We start from the raw sequence: 22,403 nt of genomic DNA on the forward strand, positions 1-22,403 counted from the left end.
CCACTTCCAAATGGTTTAACAAAACATTCCATTCAAAATGTTTCATTTGAAAGGCACCTTTGGACACTGATGTTACGCACCAAAGGTTTGCTTTTAAGAGAAGACTTTTCGGAAGACAACTTTTAAAAGTTGCCATTTATGAGCATTGTGGTGCACCCCATAGCAGGCCAATCTTGAGCCACTGGATGGCAGGGACATTGTTTTCGATGCATCTTTTTAAAGGTTATGATTAAGCTTCAGAAACTGTGTGTGGCCCTTCATTCCTTTGCTTAGCCCTGGAAAGAGATTTCCAGATTCACACTGTCAAATTACTTTATATTATTATTATTATTATTTTTCAGCTGCTGATATAATTTTTGTTTTAAAAAAGAAAACATTAGAATTTGTTCAAGGGGCACATCTAATAATGATCCAAGTCCTAAACATCACTTTAAAACACTACCTCTGAAGGTTAAATTGGCATGAACCCCAGTAGGGCAGATCAATTGTAACACAGAAATATTAAAACAGTGGAAATTCTATGCCAATAAAAATCTACCTGTTCTGCTCAAGCTTTTTCCTTTTGAGAAAACTGAAGATGCAAGAATGATGACAGTGAGTAAAACCTTTTAAAAGTTGTAAACTTCACATTGTATTTCAGCACTTCAAAAAAAGATTAAAAACACACAGTACCATTTTTTCAGGATTTGGAAGACAGAGCCACAGTGCCTACTCGGTAAAGGACCCAATTTTGGGGTAAATTCAGACAAACCATTAACAGTTAATTCATATGGTGATAAATACATCAAGAGACCTTTCCTCTCACTGATGGCTATTGCTTGACTAGGTGAAAACAGTTCTCACCAAGGAAGACAAACATGTGGGAGAGGCTCCCATTTGAACCAGGCTCTCATGTGGTAACTACATTGCTACATAACACAGGGTCACATGAGTGACCCCCGTTGGTCGTATGAGTTCCTGTGGTTTGGAAACGACCCATATTTCCCTTTGTTCATGCGCTTCACTGCTGTGAAATCATGGCATCTCTTTTCCAACAATTTGCATTTCATCCTGTACAATATTTAAGCGAGTCCCTAAAACTTTAAGGCAATTGGATCATGGATTGACAGGACTTAAGTTCCAGACGAACAACGTTGCATTTGTTCACTTTGTGCTCGGCAAGATAAAAGTCAACGCCTACCCGGGAAGATATGTTACTTTCTGGAAAGGGAAAGGGGGAGATGGTAAAAACTAGCAGGTGCCAAATACCAGCTGAAGCTTAAATATGGAGTCAAGCTATTACCTTGACTTGAGAATGCAGTAGCTGAACAAGAAGCTGCCTTATACTGAGCCAAACTATGGGTCCATCTAGCTCAGTGCTGTCTACACCAAGATGGCGGCCCCTAAATACTTCCAAGGACCACCACATTCCCTTGTGAGTAATCTATAGGGGAGGGTGCATTTTGGCAGTGGGCAAAGCACCCTTCTCTTCCCTCCAGGCTCACCCACCCACATGAAATGTGCCCGAGGTCACAGGTTCCCCACCTGTGGTCCAGACTGATGGAAAACAGCTTTCTGGGGTTTCAGACATTTCTTAGACCTACCTGGACATGTCAGGGGTTGAACATGGGCCGCTCGGCAGGCAGAGCATGTCCTCTGACACCCAGCTATGGCCCCACCCACCCCAATCCAGGCCCAAGCTGTGAAATTATGCAGCAAAGAAATGTGTTCCAAAGATATGCTCAAAGCAAGAGGGAGAAAGTGGGCGTGTAAGGCAAACCACAATTAAGGTTAGCAAAATGGAAGGTTTGTCGTTTCCTGTGTGATGTTTTGGTTTGCTATGCGATATGGAATCCTGAGTTGTCTTCCTTAAGTCTTTTGTCAGGAGCGTTATTTCTCCACTCAAATTGTTTGTTTGTTTTTAAAAAATTACGCTTTATTCCCGCTGCTACTGGAAAACCTGTCCCCTGAAATGTTTAAACCATGGTTGAATGCAGAAGTCATTTTACACAAAGACACCACTTCGTGAAGAAGACCACCCTCTTCTAGGATTTCGTTTCCTGTTCTGGCTTCTCTCTCCCAAGGAACCTGAGAGGATGGATTTTGGCTCAAGTTTGGTGGTATCTCATCTGCTGAGGTACTGCTTAGTGTTTCGCTCCACTTAGTCTTTTTTGCTTGAAAGACTCCTGGAGAACACAACTGCATAGTTTCTTGAGATGGGCTTCGAGATTCTGCATGAGTTTTGAGGAAGTTCACATCATCGGCACTAGGGGTATGGGTGGGACTTCCTGTTTTTGGCACAAAGATATTTTCTCTGTATCCAGTCGAAGGAACACGTTTCCTTGGAGACGGGGGAAGCTGCTTCCCACTGAGGATGCTGTCATCTTGCCCAAGATTCCAGTCAGCTGCGTCAGACGTTCGACCGCTGCAAAGCAGAGCCAGGTTGCTCTCACTTGGCGTGTTGGATTTATTCTGAAATAAGAAGAACAGGCAACACATGAGGATTCTTGACACTGGGGTCTCCAAAACAGCCACTTTGTTTTTACAGAAAAGTGGGGTGTAAATATTAAACTATTTTTTTTAAAAAAATGACTGAACTACTTGTTCTTCATTGTGCTGATGATGTGCTAAACTGAATCACAATTTATCTTTTGCTAACGACCTCTTAATAGGATTCAAATTTAAATTCCTCTTCTCCTTCCAACATTAAGCAGCTAAATTGAAACCAAGATAACTCCATTTCAAGGTAAAAAGAAGTGTTTCTCAATGTGTTGTGCAGCCAAAGCACACTTTCTCTGCTTTAGATGTCAGGGGTACACATCACTTTTACACCACAGTCAGACATTGCGGAGCAATACCTGGTTATCACAGAAGCATTAGGATGTATGAGAGACCCTAAAACACCCTGACATCCAGGCAGCACCTATCACCAACAGAAGATTATGTGGATGCAAAGAAGTTTTAACACTGGAAACGCAAGGGGTGGGATAACTAACCGTTGCCTTGTAATCAATATCATCCATTGATCGAAAGAAGTCCAGGCTTTTTGCTCCTGAGAGCTTCCCTTGATCAGAACTGTGTGTACTCAGACTATCCAAAATCTCTCCCAGCAAGTCCATTTCCCCAGGAGGAACAGATGTTTTGGCCATTTCCCCAGAGTCATCACTGTCGTACAAACAACAAGATGTTTCCTCACTATCTTCAGAAGACAATCTAAAGAAAAACAGAAAACCACTTCATAGCTATGACCGCAACAATGAATCTGAAAATGAATGAGCTTTTTACAGGAGAATTATTATAAAGATAAATTTCAATAAAACAAGTAACTTCTGAACCCTTTGTATTCATCATAAGAAACCAAAAAGGATTCAGCATAGCATTCTTTTAAACCATTTTATCTTGTAGCCTATTCAGATATAATAAATAACTTTTTAGTGTGTATTTAAAATGTAATGTGTGTGTGTGTGTGAATGGCCCTCCATGTCCTTTGCTTCAAATGGCAGGCTGGGAAATGGTTTATTGCTGCAGGCAAAAAAAAAATGTACACCTATAATGCATTCTGACAATGCCTTGATGCATATACTTTTGGTGTGTGAAAATCTAACTTTGCAAAAGGATAGACTCAGACTCACCTCTTTCAAAACTTTATGTTTGCCTTTTTTTCAGGTGGCCTGGGAGAGCACAGCCCAGACTGACTCCAACAACAAAAGCTGAGCGCTGAGCACACAATTGAGCTAGGGTGTTGTTTCTGGGTTGTTGGTTTGTTTCTATCTTTATTTTAGATTTTGTTGTGATTTATGTGGGAATTGCTCGGTTTGGTTTTGTATTTTTTCATGTTATATTTATTGTTTGGTCACAAAGAGTCGGACACAACTAAACGACTAAACAACAACAACAACGCTTTCGGTATGTTGTGGTTATGTATTTTTTCATGTTGAACATGGTTTCAATAGTAGAAAGGCTGCACACAAATAAAATTATGTATGTATGTACAGCTAAGGCACACTTCTTTGTCGATTTTGTACATTGCACTATTATAGATGAAAAGACTAGTTTTTAGTACAGCAAGTAAGAAGTACTGGCTCTCAGAAGAGTCTGTATCATGTAAGTTGCTTTACAAGTTGCTGATCTGTCCTTGAAATTGTGAAGAGGCAAGCAGTGACTCGTGCAGAGACACAATGGACAGTCTCCTCTAAGGGTGAAAAACTCTGCTACATTTCTGCATCAGGAACAACTGGCAGTGCAATTTCAGACACAACTACTCAGAAACAAGCTCCAATGAATTCAATGGATTTATTCCCAGTGTGTATTGGATTCTACCCTGCATAATCTAATTATACTCGAATGCAGAGACTGCTTTGAATGAAACCAGCAGAGAGTATGAAACTGTGCAAAGGCGCAGTAGAAAGCCTCTCTTCTGGGTGGGTACTTAAAGGCACCAATCAATCCATTTTTGTAGCACATTACCAGTTGAGTCATGATGGACTAGGGTGGCTTAGAGCACAGGTTTGGAATTCCTACTTGAGGGGTTCCCTGTAATCCCCTTTCCAGTGGTGGCTGGCACCCATTGGGAATGGTACATTGGGAGGCAGGGAGTCCAACAGGAAGTGAAGCCAGAGTCAGTGACATCCCATGGCTGGTGGCAAGTAAGAAGGCAGGCAGGTGGGGGTTGGCTGAGGCTGGTGGAGCAATGTCCTGCATGCCTGCCTCTAACCTTTGCTTCTGCTCTTCCCTGGATCAAGATACTGCTTCTTCTCTCCTACACATGCTTTTGAATGCTGTTTAGTAATATCTTAATATCTTGGGTGCGTTTCCGACCCATGTCTCCCCACACCACCAGGGTTATATTCAGAGTTTAGCAGCAGCTCAGAACTCTCTCCACACAGCAAAATGGAACATTCATCCTGCATTTAAAGCTGCTCTGATGAAGAACTGAATGCAAGCTGAGCTTCTTAACAACTCGTCTTACTTGCTTCCTCCATCCATCTCATCGTCCGCATCACCGTCCAAGGCAGGATCATGGTTAAATGTATTGGCATGGAGATGCCCAAACCGTGTCTGCAAAGGCAAAAGTTACACTTCAGAGCTTCTTGCTGATTTTCACATAGGCTGCTGAGGGACAGAAGTATTCATAAGCAATACTGCCTAATAATTTCAATTGAAGTGTCCACAGAATCAGTTATAGTCATATGTGAAGTATTCAAATGGATTCACTGCTTATCCAAAGCCGTTCAGATGAAAAATTAAGGGTGAATTGACAGGCCATGGACAGAGCACAGTTTGTTTTAGGTTGGAATCACAAATGAAGCACGAACTATTTTGTTCATATATATATATAGTTCATATATATAAAGTTACCAGTAAACTCTCTCTCTCTCTCTCTCTCTCTCTCTCTCTCTCTCTCTCTCTCTCTCTCTCTCTCTCTCTCTCTCTCTCTCTCAATTCAGAATGACATATTAAACCTGAAGCAGAAATGAAATCAAAGCTAAAAACAAATAAAAATACACTAGCTAAAGTGCAGCAGAAATTTCTAGACTAGCACTGAAGACATGTACAAAATAGAAATTAATATATTACTATTGAAGAAGTCACCATCAGAAATATAAAGACATAGCTAAAAATAAACAATACATTTAAGCTTTTGGATATGGCAGCCATCATCATCATCATCATCATCATCATCATCATCATCATTATTAGTCCTCACTTAACAAATGTAAAAGGTAAGTGTGCTACCATGGAGAAGCATTAACAGGTTGAATAAAAAATAAGGGGAGAGCCAAGACATATTACAGAATGGCAGGGTACAAGAGGAACATGACTCAAACGTAATGTCACAAGGTACTTGGACATTTGAGTGCCAATAAACACATATCTACTCTCATACACAAATGAAGTCTCTGCTGGGGTCTTAGGCAGCTCTACAGATTCCAATATTTATTAAATAATTTCCATCCTGCCTCTTTATTATTTTAAAAATAAATCCTACAGATGGGATACAGCATGAATTTGTGTTATTTCATTCTTGCCCCATACTCCTGAGCTTATCTAATATAAAGATAAGATGGTAGTATTCTTCTTTTAAAGAAAACACGGATGGGTTTTGTTTTTTGTTTTTTTACAGCAGAATAAAACCTCATGGGATTACTGTGAAGGTCCACAGAATAGCTTCTGAAAACAATGAATATTCAGTTTGTAAATATGGCAGGGTTAAAAGGAAAGGAAAAGGAAAGGAAAGGATGCCTTTGGGGAATGAAAAATGAATTCTCCAATTAAAATTGGCAAAATTCCACTGGTACTGTTACACTCATCTTCATTTCCTCAAAAAGGTCCACAGAAAACTGTGGTTCTGCCAACATTTTGTATTAAGATGGGGCAGATCATATTCCAATGGGAAAATAAAAATTAATAGGTACTTTCTCAATTCTAATTGTAGAAGGGTGGGGCCACCTTTCTGTTTTCCCTTATACCTAGATATATGCTATAAAGATGCTGACATTTAGTTGTGTGTGTTTTTATTTAAAGAGATAGCTATATACAGAACAATCCTTGCATAAAATTAGGGGAGAAATGTCACTGCCTCCAAACCTTCTAAAGGTTTAATATTATCACCTGTCCCTTAAAAGCTCTTCTAATGAGAAAACTTGTTTTACAATCTTTATCCTGCTAATTTTTGAAACAGTCCTATGAGAAAGGTCACCACTGTTCCCCCTTTAAATACAGTAAAAGGGAGATGGGAGTGCCTTCTCTACGACAACCCAGGGCTTATCATTTATTATTTTCTTTCTTTCTATACCATTTTTTATTTATAAAACATTTAAATATAATGATGCTGTTTACATAAAAACACAACAATATTAAATAAAAATTTCCTAAAAACTAGAGATAAAACAACAACAGTAAGTCACAAGTAAAACAGAGCAGTACATAAAATAAAAATTCAGAGAATGCTGAATTTTAAAGAGGCATTTAAAGCTAATAGTGTCTCAGCCTTGTGAATTACCTGAGGAAGGCCAATGCAGAGGGTGCTGTCACCCAGAAGGCTGCTTCCACCTTGTCACAAAGTGACCATCTGCTAATCATGGAAGATCAACCTCGTCAGTACCAGGGGAGGTGGCATGCCACACAAACTGGCCCCATGTTCTCCAGGGCTTTAAATGTCAACAGCAAAACCATGAACTTGGCTCATTAGCCAGTAGGCAGCCAGCTGCAGCTTCCCAAAAAAGGGTCAAGAGAGCCCTACATACAGCAAATTACACAGTAGTCCGATCATGAAATTACCAATATACAGACTATTGTGGTAAGGCTCCTCTTGTCTGGAAATGGTAAAGGTAAAGGACCCCTGGATGGTTAAGTCTAGTCGAAGGCGACTATGGGGTTGTGGCACTCATCTCGCTTTCAGGACGAGGGAGCCGGCGTTTGTCCACAGACAGCTTTCCGGGTCATGCAGCCAGCATGACTAAACCACATCTGGCACAATGGGACACCGTGACAGAAACCAGAACGCACGGAAATGCCATTTACCTTCCCGACACAGAGGTACCTATTTATCTACTTGCACTTGCATGCTTTCAAACTGCTAGGTTTGCAGGAGCTGGGACAAAGCAACAGGAGCTCACCCCATTGTGGGGATTCAAACCGCCGACCTTCTGATTGGCAGGCCCAAGAGGCTCAGTGATTTAGACCACAGCGCCACCCGCATCCCTACTGGAAATGGTAATCGCTGGTGCACCAAATAAGTTTGGTAAAGGATGCTCTGAGTCTTACACATAGGGGTTGGGAGTGAAACTGATAAGAGACTTTTTACATTTCACTATGAGACTAGTTCTTGTATGTTCTAGTCCAACTCTCATTTGCAGACTTGAGCACTTGTTTACTGGAATTTTCCTGAGTTTGCAGGACTCTTTCAAGATTGAGCTAAAAGTTAGGAGCAACCTTTCTGTTCTCCTCCAAAGCACTCCTAGCCCCTGTGACTACAGGCAGAGCACGGTCAGTGTTGTGACCGGACTGTTACCAGTCACATAAGCTGGGGAGGGAAAATCTTTGGCTCAGCTGGTCAGGGATTTCCTTTGAGGTCAGTCCAGCTAGCTCAGGGGCATTGCAGTTCTTTCACTTTCAAGGTTTGGGAACCTCCTTGAGCTGTGCCTTGTTAGGGGGCAGGTGAGTAACTACACAGTTCCCTGAACCCTTAAAATCCCCCTTTAGGCTTTTTTTTGCACACTTTCTTCCACAATCCAGAATTCAGGTGAAAAATAGGCAAACTTTCAAGGGGGCAGTCAAAGGCGCACAGAAAACCTGAGGTGCTTTTTAACAATAATAAAAGTGAAATGAAACCAAGTAAACTCTGTTGGATCCGCTCTGTTTTCAGTGCCCCGAGTTCGTGGGTTGAAGTGTGTAGATGGGGGAGGAGAGAACATTTCTCTCACTCATCGTCTGTGAAGTAACGGACAGTACCCAATAGGTACCAGTGGCAAATAACTTGCAAAACAACCTGCTTATAAAATGGCAAGAAACACCAGTGTAAAGAAAAGGGGGGAGGGGGGGGAGAGAAAAGAAACCCTTAATAAATCCCAAAAGGAGAGCAGTAAATCCTTTTCAAAGCTCTACTAGATGAAGCAGCATAGAATGCACACCTGCAAAAACTGTCAAAGTCATTTAGGATAACTTTCCTTTACTGATGTCCCCCTGCTGTTCACAGTTACTTAAGATTTTAATTTCTGTCTTTTCTGTATTTTCCACTGTGCACGTTTTTTTGGGGGGGGGGGTTGAGAGTGGGGGACTTCTTTTCTGATCAGTATTCTAATAACCTACCAGACCTCTTCCATTTGCTAAAACAGAAGGGGGGGAAACAGAACTGGTTTCAAGTTCTAGGGAAGTTTATAAAGGTTTAATTTAGAGAGCACTTGCACGAAGTTAGAAACCAACTTACATTTTTTGGTGTGATTTCTGTTTATGGAAATACCGTTCTTCCCCTTTGTAAAATGAATGCTGTATCAGTGCAATTTCTTATCTTTGTGCTGAAAAACAGCCATGTTCTTGCTTGTTCCATTTAACCAGGATGAGTTTTTTCCCCATCCCTATGAAACGCCTTTCATAGAAACCTTATTAAAACTTTAGGACTATTTTTATGTTACGTTAGAACAGCAAAGGCGAGCAGATAGGTGTCCTATGTGGCTGTCCTATGATTATGAAGCTCTCCCCCCACCCCACCCAGAAGGCAGCAGATGTCTGAGAAAAACTGTAAAAAAACAAAAAACAAAAAACCCCTTGGGCTCCTATTCAAGAGCTGGGGTTAAATTTTAATTTAACTGAGGATTTTGTTGTGAGTTTTATTTTCAACTGTTGTTACCCTTGAAGAGAGAAAGGATATGAACTACCCACAGTTGTTGTTTTTTTAAAAAATGTGCATTGTGCAAAGGTGCCTTTTCCCATACTGTGGAGACCCAGAGTGAATCACAAATTCTTGTGGTGTGTTTCAAAATAGTGGGCACACTGCCAAAAAAGAAGGCCAAGACCAAGAACGTCATGATACAAGAAACACCCGTGGTTACATTTGGTATTCAAGGATGAATCTATTGCTGTAATATAACAAGGGAAGGAAAAGGGCTGCAGAATCCACTAGGTGTTGCTGGTGATATCTGTATAATAAAACAGTGTGTTTACTAATGCCTTACTGGTACCTTCACACTGAACAACTAGCAATTTTCCTTTGGAGCTGTATGGAAAAGTGTCCTGGAAGGGAATTAAATTTGAAAAAAAGAAAAGAAATAAAAATAGGCCAAAATGAAGAGATGTACTTCACAAGTTCATTTGTGAGATTTTACAAAAATTAAAACTAGTAGCTGTGAATGGCAGAAACACAGCCATAATAAATAGCCATGTTGTATGCCAACATACAGAAAAATCATGGATACAAACTATCTCTGAACATTGTCAGTTAAATAATAATAATCAAGAGATGCAGAACAGATGAAATGCCACTTTTTATTGGACCTGTTAATTATTATTATTATTATTATTATTATTATTATTATTATTATTATTATTATTATTATTTCAATAATCAATTCTATGGAACTGATTCTATGCAATTCAGTATATTTTTAAATGCTTAGTGTCTCCATTTCCATAATCATAGGAAATGTTGTGATATAGCGATATTCAAGATCTCAAACTTGTGTGTTTCCCAGATCATCTGGCTGGCAACAGTTAGAAGCAGGATCCTGGAGAAAATGGACTTTGGTTGCATTTAGCCAGCCTCCACTAACTTTCAGGAATTTGTGTTCACCATAAAACACCACGAATCTGGCCGAACCCTTACATTTCATGTTTATAGGTCTGCTTAAGCTAGTCTGAGGAGAAAAGGCTGATCAAAACAGAGAAAGCTGTGTTGGTGCAGGCTTTGTTTTTAGTGGGAAGAACACATTGCATATTAAGCCTGTTAAACGTAGAAAAGTGAATTAAGGGGGTGGAACATGCAAAAGTGCTCAGGAAATGCGCCATTGCCATTTATTGTTCCATTTGGGTTTTCACAGCACATTCAGACGATTAGGGGCCAAAAGCCCACACTTGTTGGGCAAGCCCAGGAGAACATTGTGTTTGTGTGCCTCAAACAGCTATGATAAACGTGGGGAAATGGCTTTATGCGGAAGTCACAGTGAAGGCAGGTCTAGACTGGTATAAGCGTCAAAAGATTTTATCAGGTGAAACACTGAAGGAACTATTGCTATTTAAAAAAATCTATGACAAGAATATTTTGTTTCTTAAAGGTGATCAGCTGTAAATAATTATGGCTCAGCATGCAGCATTCACTGTCTCCATACAGTGAAAGCATTTACACCACCAGAGGGCAGTCTTGTAATCTACAATGTAAATTTTTAGCAGTATAGGTTTTTCATTTTTAATTAAAAGATATGTTGAGTGTTTTGCAATACAGAGGGATCATAATTGACATGCAAAAGACAAAAGATCCTCTTTTAAAACAAAAACTGCCATTACCAAGTGAATATATAGATTATGATTTCTCTTGTCCAAAATATTTTCCTAATTGACTGAATTAACCATTTTTCCATTGGAAACCTTCTCTTTAAAACGAAGCGTACTACCAAACCACACATTCAATACTGCTCTCTGTTACTGTATATGACATCTGTCACATATAATATTTTATTCACATTACTTAAATTGCCAGATAGGGCTTAATGCTGCCCCAGAATTGTGCGGAATTTCCAGCAGAGGACTACACAGTGGAAGGACTGGAGTTACGTGGGCATAAACCACAATACGATTCTCCAAAGCTTTCGGCTGATCTAATTCTGAATGAAAACATACAGGTATTCCTCTTCCAGTTTCTGAAATTATTATGTGAAAGTGTGACTTTGAATTTGTTGCATGCAATCTTCAGATCACAGTATGAGATTTTCGTCCTGCCAGGATTGAGTTTTATTCGCTCACTTTATCCATCCCTACCCACTCCTTACTGACAGGACAGGAGGGCAGCGAACTATTGAGTATGCCATTTCTCTGCTGGTCGGGCGGGTAGGCGGGGGGGGGGGGGTGGAGAGTGGAAGGGAGTCTCCTGATGTATAGCAACATGCTCCTTTCTGAAAACGATCAACATGCCAGCCTGCAGGAGATTTGCCATGTGCAAAACAGAATCTACAAATGAACACACACTGCAACATGGAAGGCATGCATTCACTTAGGAAACTGCATCGTTTAATATGGCCTTTGGTTTTTCTTATTCAAGGACAAAACTTCAAAATATCAATTGCGTCACTCCGGGTTTTTTTTTCTCCCCTCCACGAAGCAACATACAACAAATATTGAGGTGCTTTTCTCAGGGCTTCGTTAATTCTATTTGATATTACTGATGGTATTTCACATGCTGTAATCTACCCCCCGGAACCTTTGGGACAGGATGCAACAGAAAGTCCAGCTAACAAAATCCAAACATTTCATTGCTATTTTGTTGCTGGTTTGTTAAAACAAAGTTTCAACAATAAAGCACATGGTATTTTAAATACAGTATCTTTAGGAGAAGTAATTCATTTGCTCTTTTGATACATGCATATTGATACGAGATGCGCTGGGCTTGTTGGGATTACTGAAAAATCCACACTTTGTACCCAAATTTCTTTTTTTAAACTGCAGCTACAAGTTACCACATGCCTCAAGGTACAAATCTTATATATATTTCATTGGAGACAAGGAAGCACTGCTAACTTATTAATTATAAAATGTTCTCATGGCTCTGCTACACAGGACTCTGCCAACAGTGCAACAATATTTTATAAACCAGTAACTATTTAAAGCTCTCAAATGTTTCATTTTAAATGGACCAAGGCCTATCCCATCAGCTGAGAAGATGCTTGTGTGAAGAGGAATACTAGGAAAATCAAATTCACGATAGCAAAGAGATCTGCCAGTATATTTGCCTTTGTTCTGTCTGAAATCCCTATTTTTAAGCAATGCTGCGGAAACAGAATTTATTTATTTTTACCATTCAGCTGAAAAGTGACATATATGGACACTAAACAATGTCTCCCCCCCCAAAAAAAACCCAACCAGCAGAATCTGTAGAAGTAAGAGCTCAATAGTTTATGATGCCTGCTTTTGAAGGAAGGAAAGAAGGAAGAAAGACATGTAGCTGCGATCAAATTGTGAATGCTGAAAAATATCATAATCTGCTTTCACTTTCCTTTTTAGGATCTATTCTGATATTTATCAGAAAAGCTATGTTCGATCTAATTTATACAGGAGACAGGAATTATCAGTTAGGCATGAAGGCACGAAAGAGTTAACAGTAAAATACATGCCAAGGTTTTAATAAGGCTTTACAATAAAAAGCTTCAGTCCTCCACTTTCACTAGATGTTGTTGTGGTGGTTTTTCCCTTGCTTAGGGCAATCCATCTGTTAATTTTGACTTGCAGTGCAGTTAAGCGCTCTCTTCTTCCACCCCCACCCCTGCACACCCACAACCAAACAGCCCAGAATAGCTATGAGGAGGCTGACACACACACCTTACAGAAATAGAACAATTCTTTTCAGAACATCTTAGGCAAAGATCAATTGCGCATTTCTCATTTGTGTTTCGTTTCGGGGTCTCCCCCTCCACCGACTTGCAGGATTAATACACAAACGGTGCAGGGCCTACTAAAGATAAAATAGTTTGCGATGAAAATTATTTACTTCTCCGTCTCGTTTCCTTTTGGTGCATTTTAATTCCCTGGATTTCTAAAAGTGCCTTCCCGATTGGACAACGCAAAAGAAGAAGAAGTCTATGCTGGCTGTGATAGAGATTAGTAAATATTCATTGTTAACAACTGATCTGCACTGTGACCAATGCGGTTATTCTCAATGGGCAAACTGGCCTTGTTTTCAATAAAAGCAGAGAAGTAGCCTTTCCCTTGAGCCCTGTTAGACTGACGCGGCAGTTGGAACTGTCATCTTCACACAAAAGCAAAGGGGCTGGGTTTTACAAACGCAAAGCCTAATTGGGAGATCTTCATGGCTGTACCCCTGACATTTATTTAAACCTCATCAAAAAAACAGGAAATAACTGAACTAATTAGTGGACTGGCATACAAACTACTATTTGTTGGGGTAGAAAAGCATATTCATATTCTGCTCTAGAAAATGACAATGCTACTAATGATGATGTCAGAAACAATGGCATTAACGTGATCTTCAAGAAGGAAGATGACTTTGGTTTTATATACTGTTTCATAATGCCAATTCGTCAAACTCCTCGGCCCCAAATAATTCCTGCCTTTTAAATAAATTTGCAAATGACGAGTTTAATATTTATCTCTCAGGAGAAAGCAATAGAAAACACCTTTAAACTCCCTCCCAGAGCTAGGATTGAACAGAAAATATTATATATTTTAGGGCTCATCTTTATTTAAAAGACCACATTATATTTCCCAAGGTAGCACAGGATAAGCAATCTGTAGTTGTAAAATTTGCACTGGCACTCTTTTAAAGGTTGCTGAACAGAAACCAAAATTAGGATAAGTGCAGCAAAGACCACATTCATTTGAAATTAAATACAGTATAAATAAATCGTAATTAAGACACACACATTGGTAATAATTAAAGACTGCTAAGCTTTATCTTACAGTACAAAACAGATTTTTTAAAAAACCTGGCATAGACAAAAATGTTTGGGATCTAATAGTAAAAATCATTCATTTAACAATATAATTCTAGAAGCCTTAGGTGTTTTAATTACCTAGTTTATGCATAGAACATAGAATATACTGTTCTCAAAACTTGTACAAAATATGTAAAATAGATAATAAATTGTGTTCTGCCAGCATGCAGCTCTCAATAATGATGCAACACATTTATGATTTATTAAGATTAGTTCCATTACTGAACAATTAATGTGGAACAGCAGATAGAACAAACTGGGCAATATATCAGGAGATTTCTAATTTTCATGAATGTAACAAATGGATAAAAATAGATCTGTGTAAAAATTCAAATTAAAACTACAAATTGCCAATGTCTTTTACATTTAAAAGATACCTATATATTGAAAACAAAGAAAACACAGATCTTGCCATATCAGTTTACAGAACATACTGAACTTGTGGTAGAAGATGACACACTAGCTGTCATGATGCTTCAACGTGTTAACTATACATTTGCAGTTCAGATTTTTTCACATGTACTATTTGCTTTCTCAGTTGTCAATATATTAAATATTTACAGAAGTGGGTTGCTAAAAAAATTGATGCACTTGGTGTCTATATGGAACATACACTGAGAAGCTACAGATATAGTCGTTTACCACCATGTACCCAAAATGAATCTCTTTAAAACTTAATATAGCCTTCTTGCCTAATTAAAACACAAATATGCATAAATTACTTCTAATAATTTGAAGAGTAAGGGATTCAGCAGTAAGTCTAAAATTGCTACTCACACAATTGAATCACTTCCTACACCCTTTTGCTGCCACACACACACCCCAGATCAAGATTTCGGCACCAATTCTTAAGCACAACTCTTGTTCCTATGTTCTGCTGCCATAGACATTGTTATGTTGGCATGGGGGAAATGATTTATGCAGGACAGGGGGTTGGGAAATGAATGGATACACACCAAAGATGAATGATCTATCTTGCATTCTCTTTGTACACACACCAAACTCCAACATAGTTGCACAATACAGTATCAGCTAAATTCTTTAACCTGTCTAGATTATGAAGCAAGCAAGCATGGCAGATGTGAAAATCTGTGCCCATTGCCTTGCACAGCCTATGGCACAGCAGTCATGAACAAAACCAGGTTACACATCACTTGGGAAGACAGGCGAACTAATATCAGTGTACTGGAAGAAGCAAAGATCACCAGTGTTGAAGCAATGATTCTTCAACATCAACTTCATTGGACTGGTCATGTTGTGTGGATGCCTGATGATCGTCTTCCAAAGCAACTACTCTATTCCGAACTTTAAAATGGAAAGCGTAATGCTGGTGGTCAACAAAAGAGGTTTAAAGACTGTCTCAAGGCAAATCTTTTAAAATGTAGTATAAACACTGACAACTGGGAAACACTGGCCTGCGAGCGCTCCAATTGGAGAATAGCCTTTACCAAAGGTGTCATGGGCTTTGAAGAAACTCGATCTCAGGATGCAAGGGAGAAACATGCTAAGAGGAAGGCACGCTTGGAAAAACCACACCGTGATCAGCTCCTGCCTGGAAACCAATGTCCTCACTGTGGAAGGACGTGTGGATCCAGAATTGGCCTCCACAGTCACTTACAGACCCATTGTTAAAACCGTGTTTATGGAAGACAATCTTACTCGGCTACGAGTGATCGCCAAAGAAGAAGAAGACCCTTTTATATAAAGTAATTTTCAAGGTGGGTAGAAACACAAAGCTTATTTAATGTTTATCTGCACATGGTGGGAAAGCAAGAAGCATTATGCTAACATTAATTCATGCCAACTAATTCATCATCATCATCATTACTAATTACTAATCATTATTATCATCTGCTATAATTTACAGTTTAGCCAAGCAAAGTGAACAACAAATCTTATCTTACAAAACAACTGAGAAGCAATCTCCTTCCACTTTGGAGCCGAGGCTCAAAGTCCACCAAGGGAGCTTACAGTCCTTGAGTTGTAAGGACTTCCCAGGTCAACAAAAATACTCTGACTAGTGTAGCATATGGGATCTCTAAATATGTATAAACATGAACAATTTTCAGAGGGGTAGCTGTGCTTGTTGTTTCAGCTACAACAGAGTCAGCACCTTAAAAGTTTAACAAACATTTTGTGGCATGTTTTACATCAAAGCTCAAGGCATGATGCATAGGTCTGGATATATAGCTTTATTTGCAGCACTTACTGTCAAGAGCAGAGATTGACTTTTTGTCATCATAACTCTGTGAACCAATGTGCACCCAAAGCATTAGTAAAGAGGAAGTTGATATTAATTTAGAAATTTGAATGTTAAAAAAAAGTGTCCTGAGCACATTTCATTTCATGAGTGATATTCTTTGACTACAAGCATACTTTTCAATATTCTTATAACATGGAAGTTAAAATCTGAAAACATGTGTATGTATTTTGCTTAGAAAAATAACCATCTTCCTAGTTTTCTGGCACTAGTAACCAAAGTAATAAAGCATATGCCTCAAATTTGGAGACTTGGGGTTAGAACTCCCGCTCTCAAAGAGCCCAGGTACCTTTTTCACACCTAGCTCTCACTGAGATATGTAAACCTGTGTCTGGACTGTGCCACATCAGATGACAGGTGGGGGGCTCGCATGATAGGATGCTCCATTCATATATGTGCATATTAGATGTCAGGAAGAAGAGTTCTCGCCTGAGATGCTATTTTTCTCTGTGCAGGAAATATGTTTACATGGAATATTCAGTCAGATGAGCTCCAATCTGCAGCCGGAAGGGGAACATCAGTGAGAAGTAGGGTTTAATCTTCATATATATCCAACTTCAAGAGGTGGATGGGTACGGGTATGCTTGAACACACTGTGTAGGGGGACTAGGGAACATGCCAGACAACACGTACATCCTATGAGGGCAATCCCACAGGAATTTTGTGAACAACTAAACTGATATACAAGTGCATGTCAGCAGTCACCTAAATGGAATTGTCAGTATTGCTATGTGCATGACCAAACAGTGCAAAATATCTATTTCTCAACATTGGGGAAATTTAAATAAATGATTTATCTCATTTTATATACATTTAAATAGTATTCCATATAATTTACTTCCCAGTTTTTTGGAGGTTGTGTCAAGACTGCCTACTTGCATAGATCATACTGAGTACCAACACTGGCATATGAATGCTGGCAATTGCAGTTAGATAAGCCATTGCTTAAATAGATCCTGGAGTTCAAGTGTTCTGGCTTGGCACTATTCCACCCGCTTGCATACATTACTGATTGCAACTAAACATGACAAAAGAGGGACAAACTGTCCCTATCTTGATTTGAAGGGAATCATTCTTTTCAGAGTGCAAAGAGACCTTTCTCATTCCAAATGTTTACCCGCAAGGCATCCACCATCTCCAGCCTTCTCTTCAGCAGTTACCCTCCCCAAGGAATTCCCTTGCAACCTTGGTTCCATTTCCTTTCCCCTAAACCTACCTTCCAACAGCGTTGATTGGAGGGAGGGTGCAAAGAAGGGGACTGCTCCTCTAGACTCCATTTGGCCCAAAACCCATAGTAACAGGAAGTTGCCAATGCAATGGGGAATTTTGGAATTGCAGTTTGCTAGGATTTCAGGGTCTCTACAAAAGCAGTAGCTCGAAATAAGCCCGATCTTATTTATGAGCTGAGCCAAAATTTAAGGAGGTTTTGTCTCGCATCATAGAAAGCTTGTTGTTTCCAAACAGCTCTCCCAGTTCCAAAACCTGGCAACATTACCAATGATAACTATTAATGGTGCTCTTTAAAATGCTATCTAGCTTCTAGACCAAGTCAAATCTATAATTTGACTCTATGTAAGATAGTAAAAATTACAGAGTAAGTAGAGTATCTACAAATATATCAATTATTAATATATTTTTGTTTATCCTTTCTGCTTAATACTTGTACAAAGTATGAAAATGAGAACAAGAAAATGCTTTACTAGATAATAAGTCCAGGCAGCATGAATCTAAAATGTATATGTGTCTTACAGTTCTTGAACCTTCGAGTATGGTACCTTGTTCCATTAATAATTCTGCACAAATACTTTTAATGTGGCAGTTAATGTTCAACATTGGCATGAAGATAAATGATATTTACTTATGCTTCTCAGTGTTTTGGTTTGACATATTTTTGAAATAACAAAATCACAGGCATGCATGGAGATGAGTTGATGTTTGAAAACCATGCTCATCCAAATTTTTGTGTCCCTTTAAAGCAAATTTCAACACACACTAGTAGCATTCTTTTCTATTTCAACCAAAGCATGCAAACCTACACGCTTTATACAGGGCCAGACCACAGTTCAGTGGTAGTCCAAATGCTCTGGGTGAAGAAGGCCCCACTTTCAATTCCAAGTATCTCCAATTTGAAGGTGGGAGAGACTGGAAAGCCTCTACTAGCCAGAGAGCAGACATCATTGAAAGAGATGGAAAAGTGGTCTGACTCGGTATAAGGCAAATTTATACATTTTTATGCTACCCATCAGACAAAGAGAATAAATCATATTTCTTCAATATCCTTCAAGAGGGTTTTTCTTCCTGAAATTACCTTACCTGCCCAAGTCTTCTTTTCTCTGCGCTAAGTCTTTGTGGATTGTGCAATGTGTAGACTGGAGTATATTGCACAAAACCCGAGCTACAAATTCCATACTCATCTTCTGTTTCCTATAGAATAAAATTAAGATTGAAAAACCTTTACGCGTTTACTATATGTGCAACATTTAAAGTGTCAAACAGAATTTCAGACAGTTTTACTTTGTATTCCAGAAGGACGCAGTTAATCACTAAAACCATTTATTTATTGCAGAGACTAACAAACAGAGATATTTCTTTAAGAGTTTAATATCTCTGTTTTGTTAGTCACTGCATACACACACATATATGGTACTACAGTAAATCACTTTTGCTAAAACAGATGGGGGGAAAGATGTCATAAAAACTGTCACCAAAATTAACTTAAACTTCATAGCAAGATGTTTAAGGTGCCAAATAACTTTTAAATAGAGTGAAGCTTTCATGAAGAACATTTAACAACCAATTCATGTAATCAGCCTTCACATTTGAAGGAGAAGAGAAATAATATTAAAAGTACTCCCTATACTATTAAATATTGCAGGCAAACAAATAAAAAATTAAATCAAACAAACAATGCCTTGACGACATGCCTCCAATATGTTTATATTGCTGCTCTTGAAAGTTAAGGGATTTCAGCATGCTAAAATACTGCCACCATTTACAGATCTCATGAAACTTAGACAACTACACCTTCTGAATTACATTTCCTTGGTAAAACTGGCTTGCCTTAAATTCTCAGCTTGAAGCAAAAGCTTCAATTGTGATATCAAAGAAATCAGCTTTATGAAAACATACATCCTGTTAACGTATCTTTGAAGACCTCTGTTTTTCCATGATAAATATGCAAACAATAAAGAGATTATTCGAGTGGATGCATAGAATGACAGATAGTTGCCAGAGGGCTTGTTATAAAAAATGTATTGTTGAACAAAGGGCTAAGCATATTTCAAAAGTCATTAAAAACACAAATCTTGTGGGATTTGTAAGGTATGTACTTCAAACTGAAGCAAGAAACAAGGTAAGAAAGTACAAATTCTGTTACATACCTTGTGTTTTAACTTACTTCTCACCTCCTTTATCCCCTGTTTTGCATGATTTTTTGCCTAGGAAAAAAAAGGGGGGGAAACTAAATGGCTTTGCAAAACAATGGTTTGAAGAGTGCTGTATATGAGGTGAAATTTAATTAAAAATTAAATCTCTCACATTATGTGGTATAATGAAAGGAAATTACTTCCTTGCTAATTTCACACATGATTGTTAATAAGCTTTGAGTGTATTAAAAACTGTACCTCAGCATATATATATCTGGGTTACCAAAAAGAAAAAACAACTGCCACTAATTAAATGGTATTTCTTTAATAGTTCTTTTTTTGCATAATGGTATATTTGGAGAAAGACTTAGTTCAACCACTTGTTGGATAGTGAAAAAGTTATAGCAATGGAGTTCCAATTGTGTCATTTTTGCAGTGATGTTGCTAACTGTGGAATCTTTGAGTTGACACCATTATTAGGTTTACATTTTGTTGCACCAAAAATATCAGTCAAGTTTCATTCCACTATATGATATCAGCTTGCATAAAAATGAATCTTAGAACTTCCCTTAATTTAGAGATGCAGTAACCTCACACAGCTTCATTAACTATGAACCCCAAAATTTGTGATCCCCTCCAAACTGGTGCCAAAGTTTTGCCATTGTTTTGCAGCATTTTCTGGTGAAACCTCTGTGTTTTGCAGCGCCCCATGAACTAAGTAATTAATACATCAAACCAGGATTCATAATTAACACTACAAAATCCAGCGTTGTCTGAATAACTTCAAACCACACACACCCATTGCATAAAAGGTAGCGGATGTTTTCTTAAAGAAAAGGTTAAGTTTTAAGAGAGCAAGGGAAGCTCCAACAACCATCCATTTGGATGCAGCTCAGCTATTGGAATTCCTACAATGATTAGCGGTTTTCCACACAGATATAGCTGTCGGGCAAAACAGAAGTCAACCGGGGGCAACTAACTCTAAATTATAATGGGGACTGTCACTCACAATTTCAAGGACCTGGGGAGAAAAATGGGCCTCGCAACACACAAAATAAAACACACACACACACACACACACACACACACACACACTGTATATGCATTTGGACGGTCCCTCTGCACTGCTCTGCTTGCTAGTGACAACACACTCAGATCTGTCTCCATATGCCTATTTGAAAGCACTGCAACACAGAAAAGCAGTATCCATACTCTGATGTACCTTTGGGCGATCTTTTCAGACTGATCTAGACAAGTCTGAAAAGTTTAGTTTGGGTATAGGAAGGAGTAGCATCATGACATGGCAGCTTGGGGTAGCAATAGGTCACCAACGCTTTGCTGCAACACAGCAGTGATGCCTGGGTTTCCCAGTGGCAATATATGGTGAGCTGCCATTTTAATTTCCCTCAATGCTACAGAGTGATGCTAGGTCAGGGCATTGTGGGAAATTCAGATGGTCACTGCCACAGCCACCATCAGCTAAGCACCAAGGGGGCCACAACAACATAGGAGCGACCCAGCAGTGGGCACATTCAGCACTAACAGATGAAGAGATATAATTGGCAAAATAGAGGGAGGAAAATCTAGTGAAAAAAAAAGAGAAGGGTAATTTTCTGACAACCTGTTAATGAGCTGCATGTAAATTATAAATGAGCACATGAATCCACAGTGCTTTTAATGTATTTACCTGGATTATTTTTCTTCATATGTTCGGTATGATTTTGAATTGATGTACAATTAAAAATTCTCTTTTAAAAAAGAGATTAAGGAACTGATTTATTTATTGATGACTGGAGCCTCAAAGGAAGGCTGTGATTTGGAATAATAGTTTTCAGGCAAGGAAGGCTCTCCTTTGCCTCTGTGTTTGGCATTTAACCTTGCTGTTCCTTCACACGCAGATAGTTCCCAACATGAATATAATCTCCATGTAGAGGGAAGGGTTACTAAACTTGCAATGTTGCTATAAAGCCAAGTGTGTGTACTTGTGGCAAAATGTCAGATGCTGTGGCATGAATACTTGTAGCAGGCCAGCTAGTCAAGAAGAGGTAATTCTCAAACCACTCATTCCAATTGAGTCTCAGTAAAGAAAAGCCATTAAGACCTTATGGGATTATACCTCCATTTTTCTGACCAACTGAGTTAAGCTTCACATGATATATAATTAAACTGGACTTATGCTGTAGGTACAAATGCCAAAAGGTAATGATAGTTTTGCTTGGGGAAAGGGTGGTTGCCAGTAAAATGGCTGAAGTTGTTATGACAGAGTAACAAGTAACATCAGCAAAGGCTCTGGAAAATTTTGCAGAGAAGCTCTAAAAACTGGTGCCCTGAAACTCTTGTTTTATTCACACATCCATTTGCCCTGCTTCTTTCCCCTAGCAAAACCTGAATCGGAACAAACAGCAATCTGGGTTTCTGCAGATTGCTGTTTGTTCCAATTTAGTGCTAAAGAGTGGTTTTTCTGGAGGAAAGTGGTGGGACAAAGGCAAAACTGCTCAGGCCCATCCCTAGAAAGCACAGGACAAGTGGAAAACAAGTAGAAGTGTGGATGAGCTCTAAGCCAATGACATATTACCCCAATATTTTAACAATCCACAAATTGATGAAGGAACTCTAGAAATGCTGCATTTTTCAGTCCATAAC

The 22,403-nt window shown here is 38.9% G+C and overlaps 1 protein-coding gene across 3 annotated transcripts in view; it reads right to left on the bottom strand.

Annotated features, from left to right (window-relative positions):
- Positions 1-606: 606 nt before the first annotated feature.
- The window catches only part of DENND1B (DENN domain containing 1B), a 190,844-nt gene continuing 169,047 nt past the window's right edge, over positions 607-22,403 (bottom strand). For all 3 annotated transcript variants that reach the window (XM_035123797.3, XM_035123796.3, XM_035123795.3), the window contains 5 exons: positions 19,776-19,832; positions 18,709-18,819; positions 4,949-5,037; positions 2,976-3,192; positions 607-2,451 (listed from right to left, as the gene is read on the bottom strand). In XM_035123797.3, the coding sequence (XP_034979688.1) occupies positions 1,909-2,451; positions 2,976-3,192; positions 4,949-5,037; positions 18,709-18,819; positions 19,776-19,832 (1,017 nt within the window). In that variant the 3' untranslated portion in view covers positions 607-1,908. The remainder of the gene's footprint in view (positions 2,452-2,975; positions 3,193-4,948; positions 5,038-18,708; positions 18,820-19,775; positions 19,833-22,403) is intronic.

This window comes from Zootoca vivipara, chromosome 7 (assembly GCF_965207765.1).
Source record: "Zootoca vivipara chromosome 7, rZooViv2.hap1.1, whole genome shotgun sequence".
NCBI lineage: Eukaryota > Metazoa > Chordata > Lepidosauria > Squamata > Lacertidae > Zootoca > Zootoca vivipara.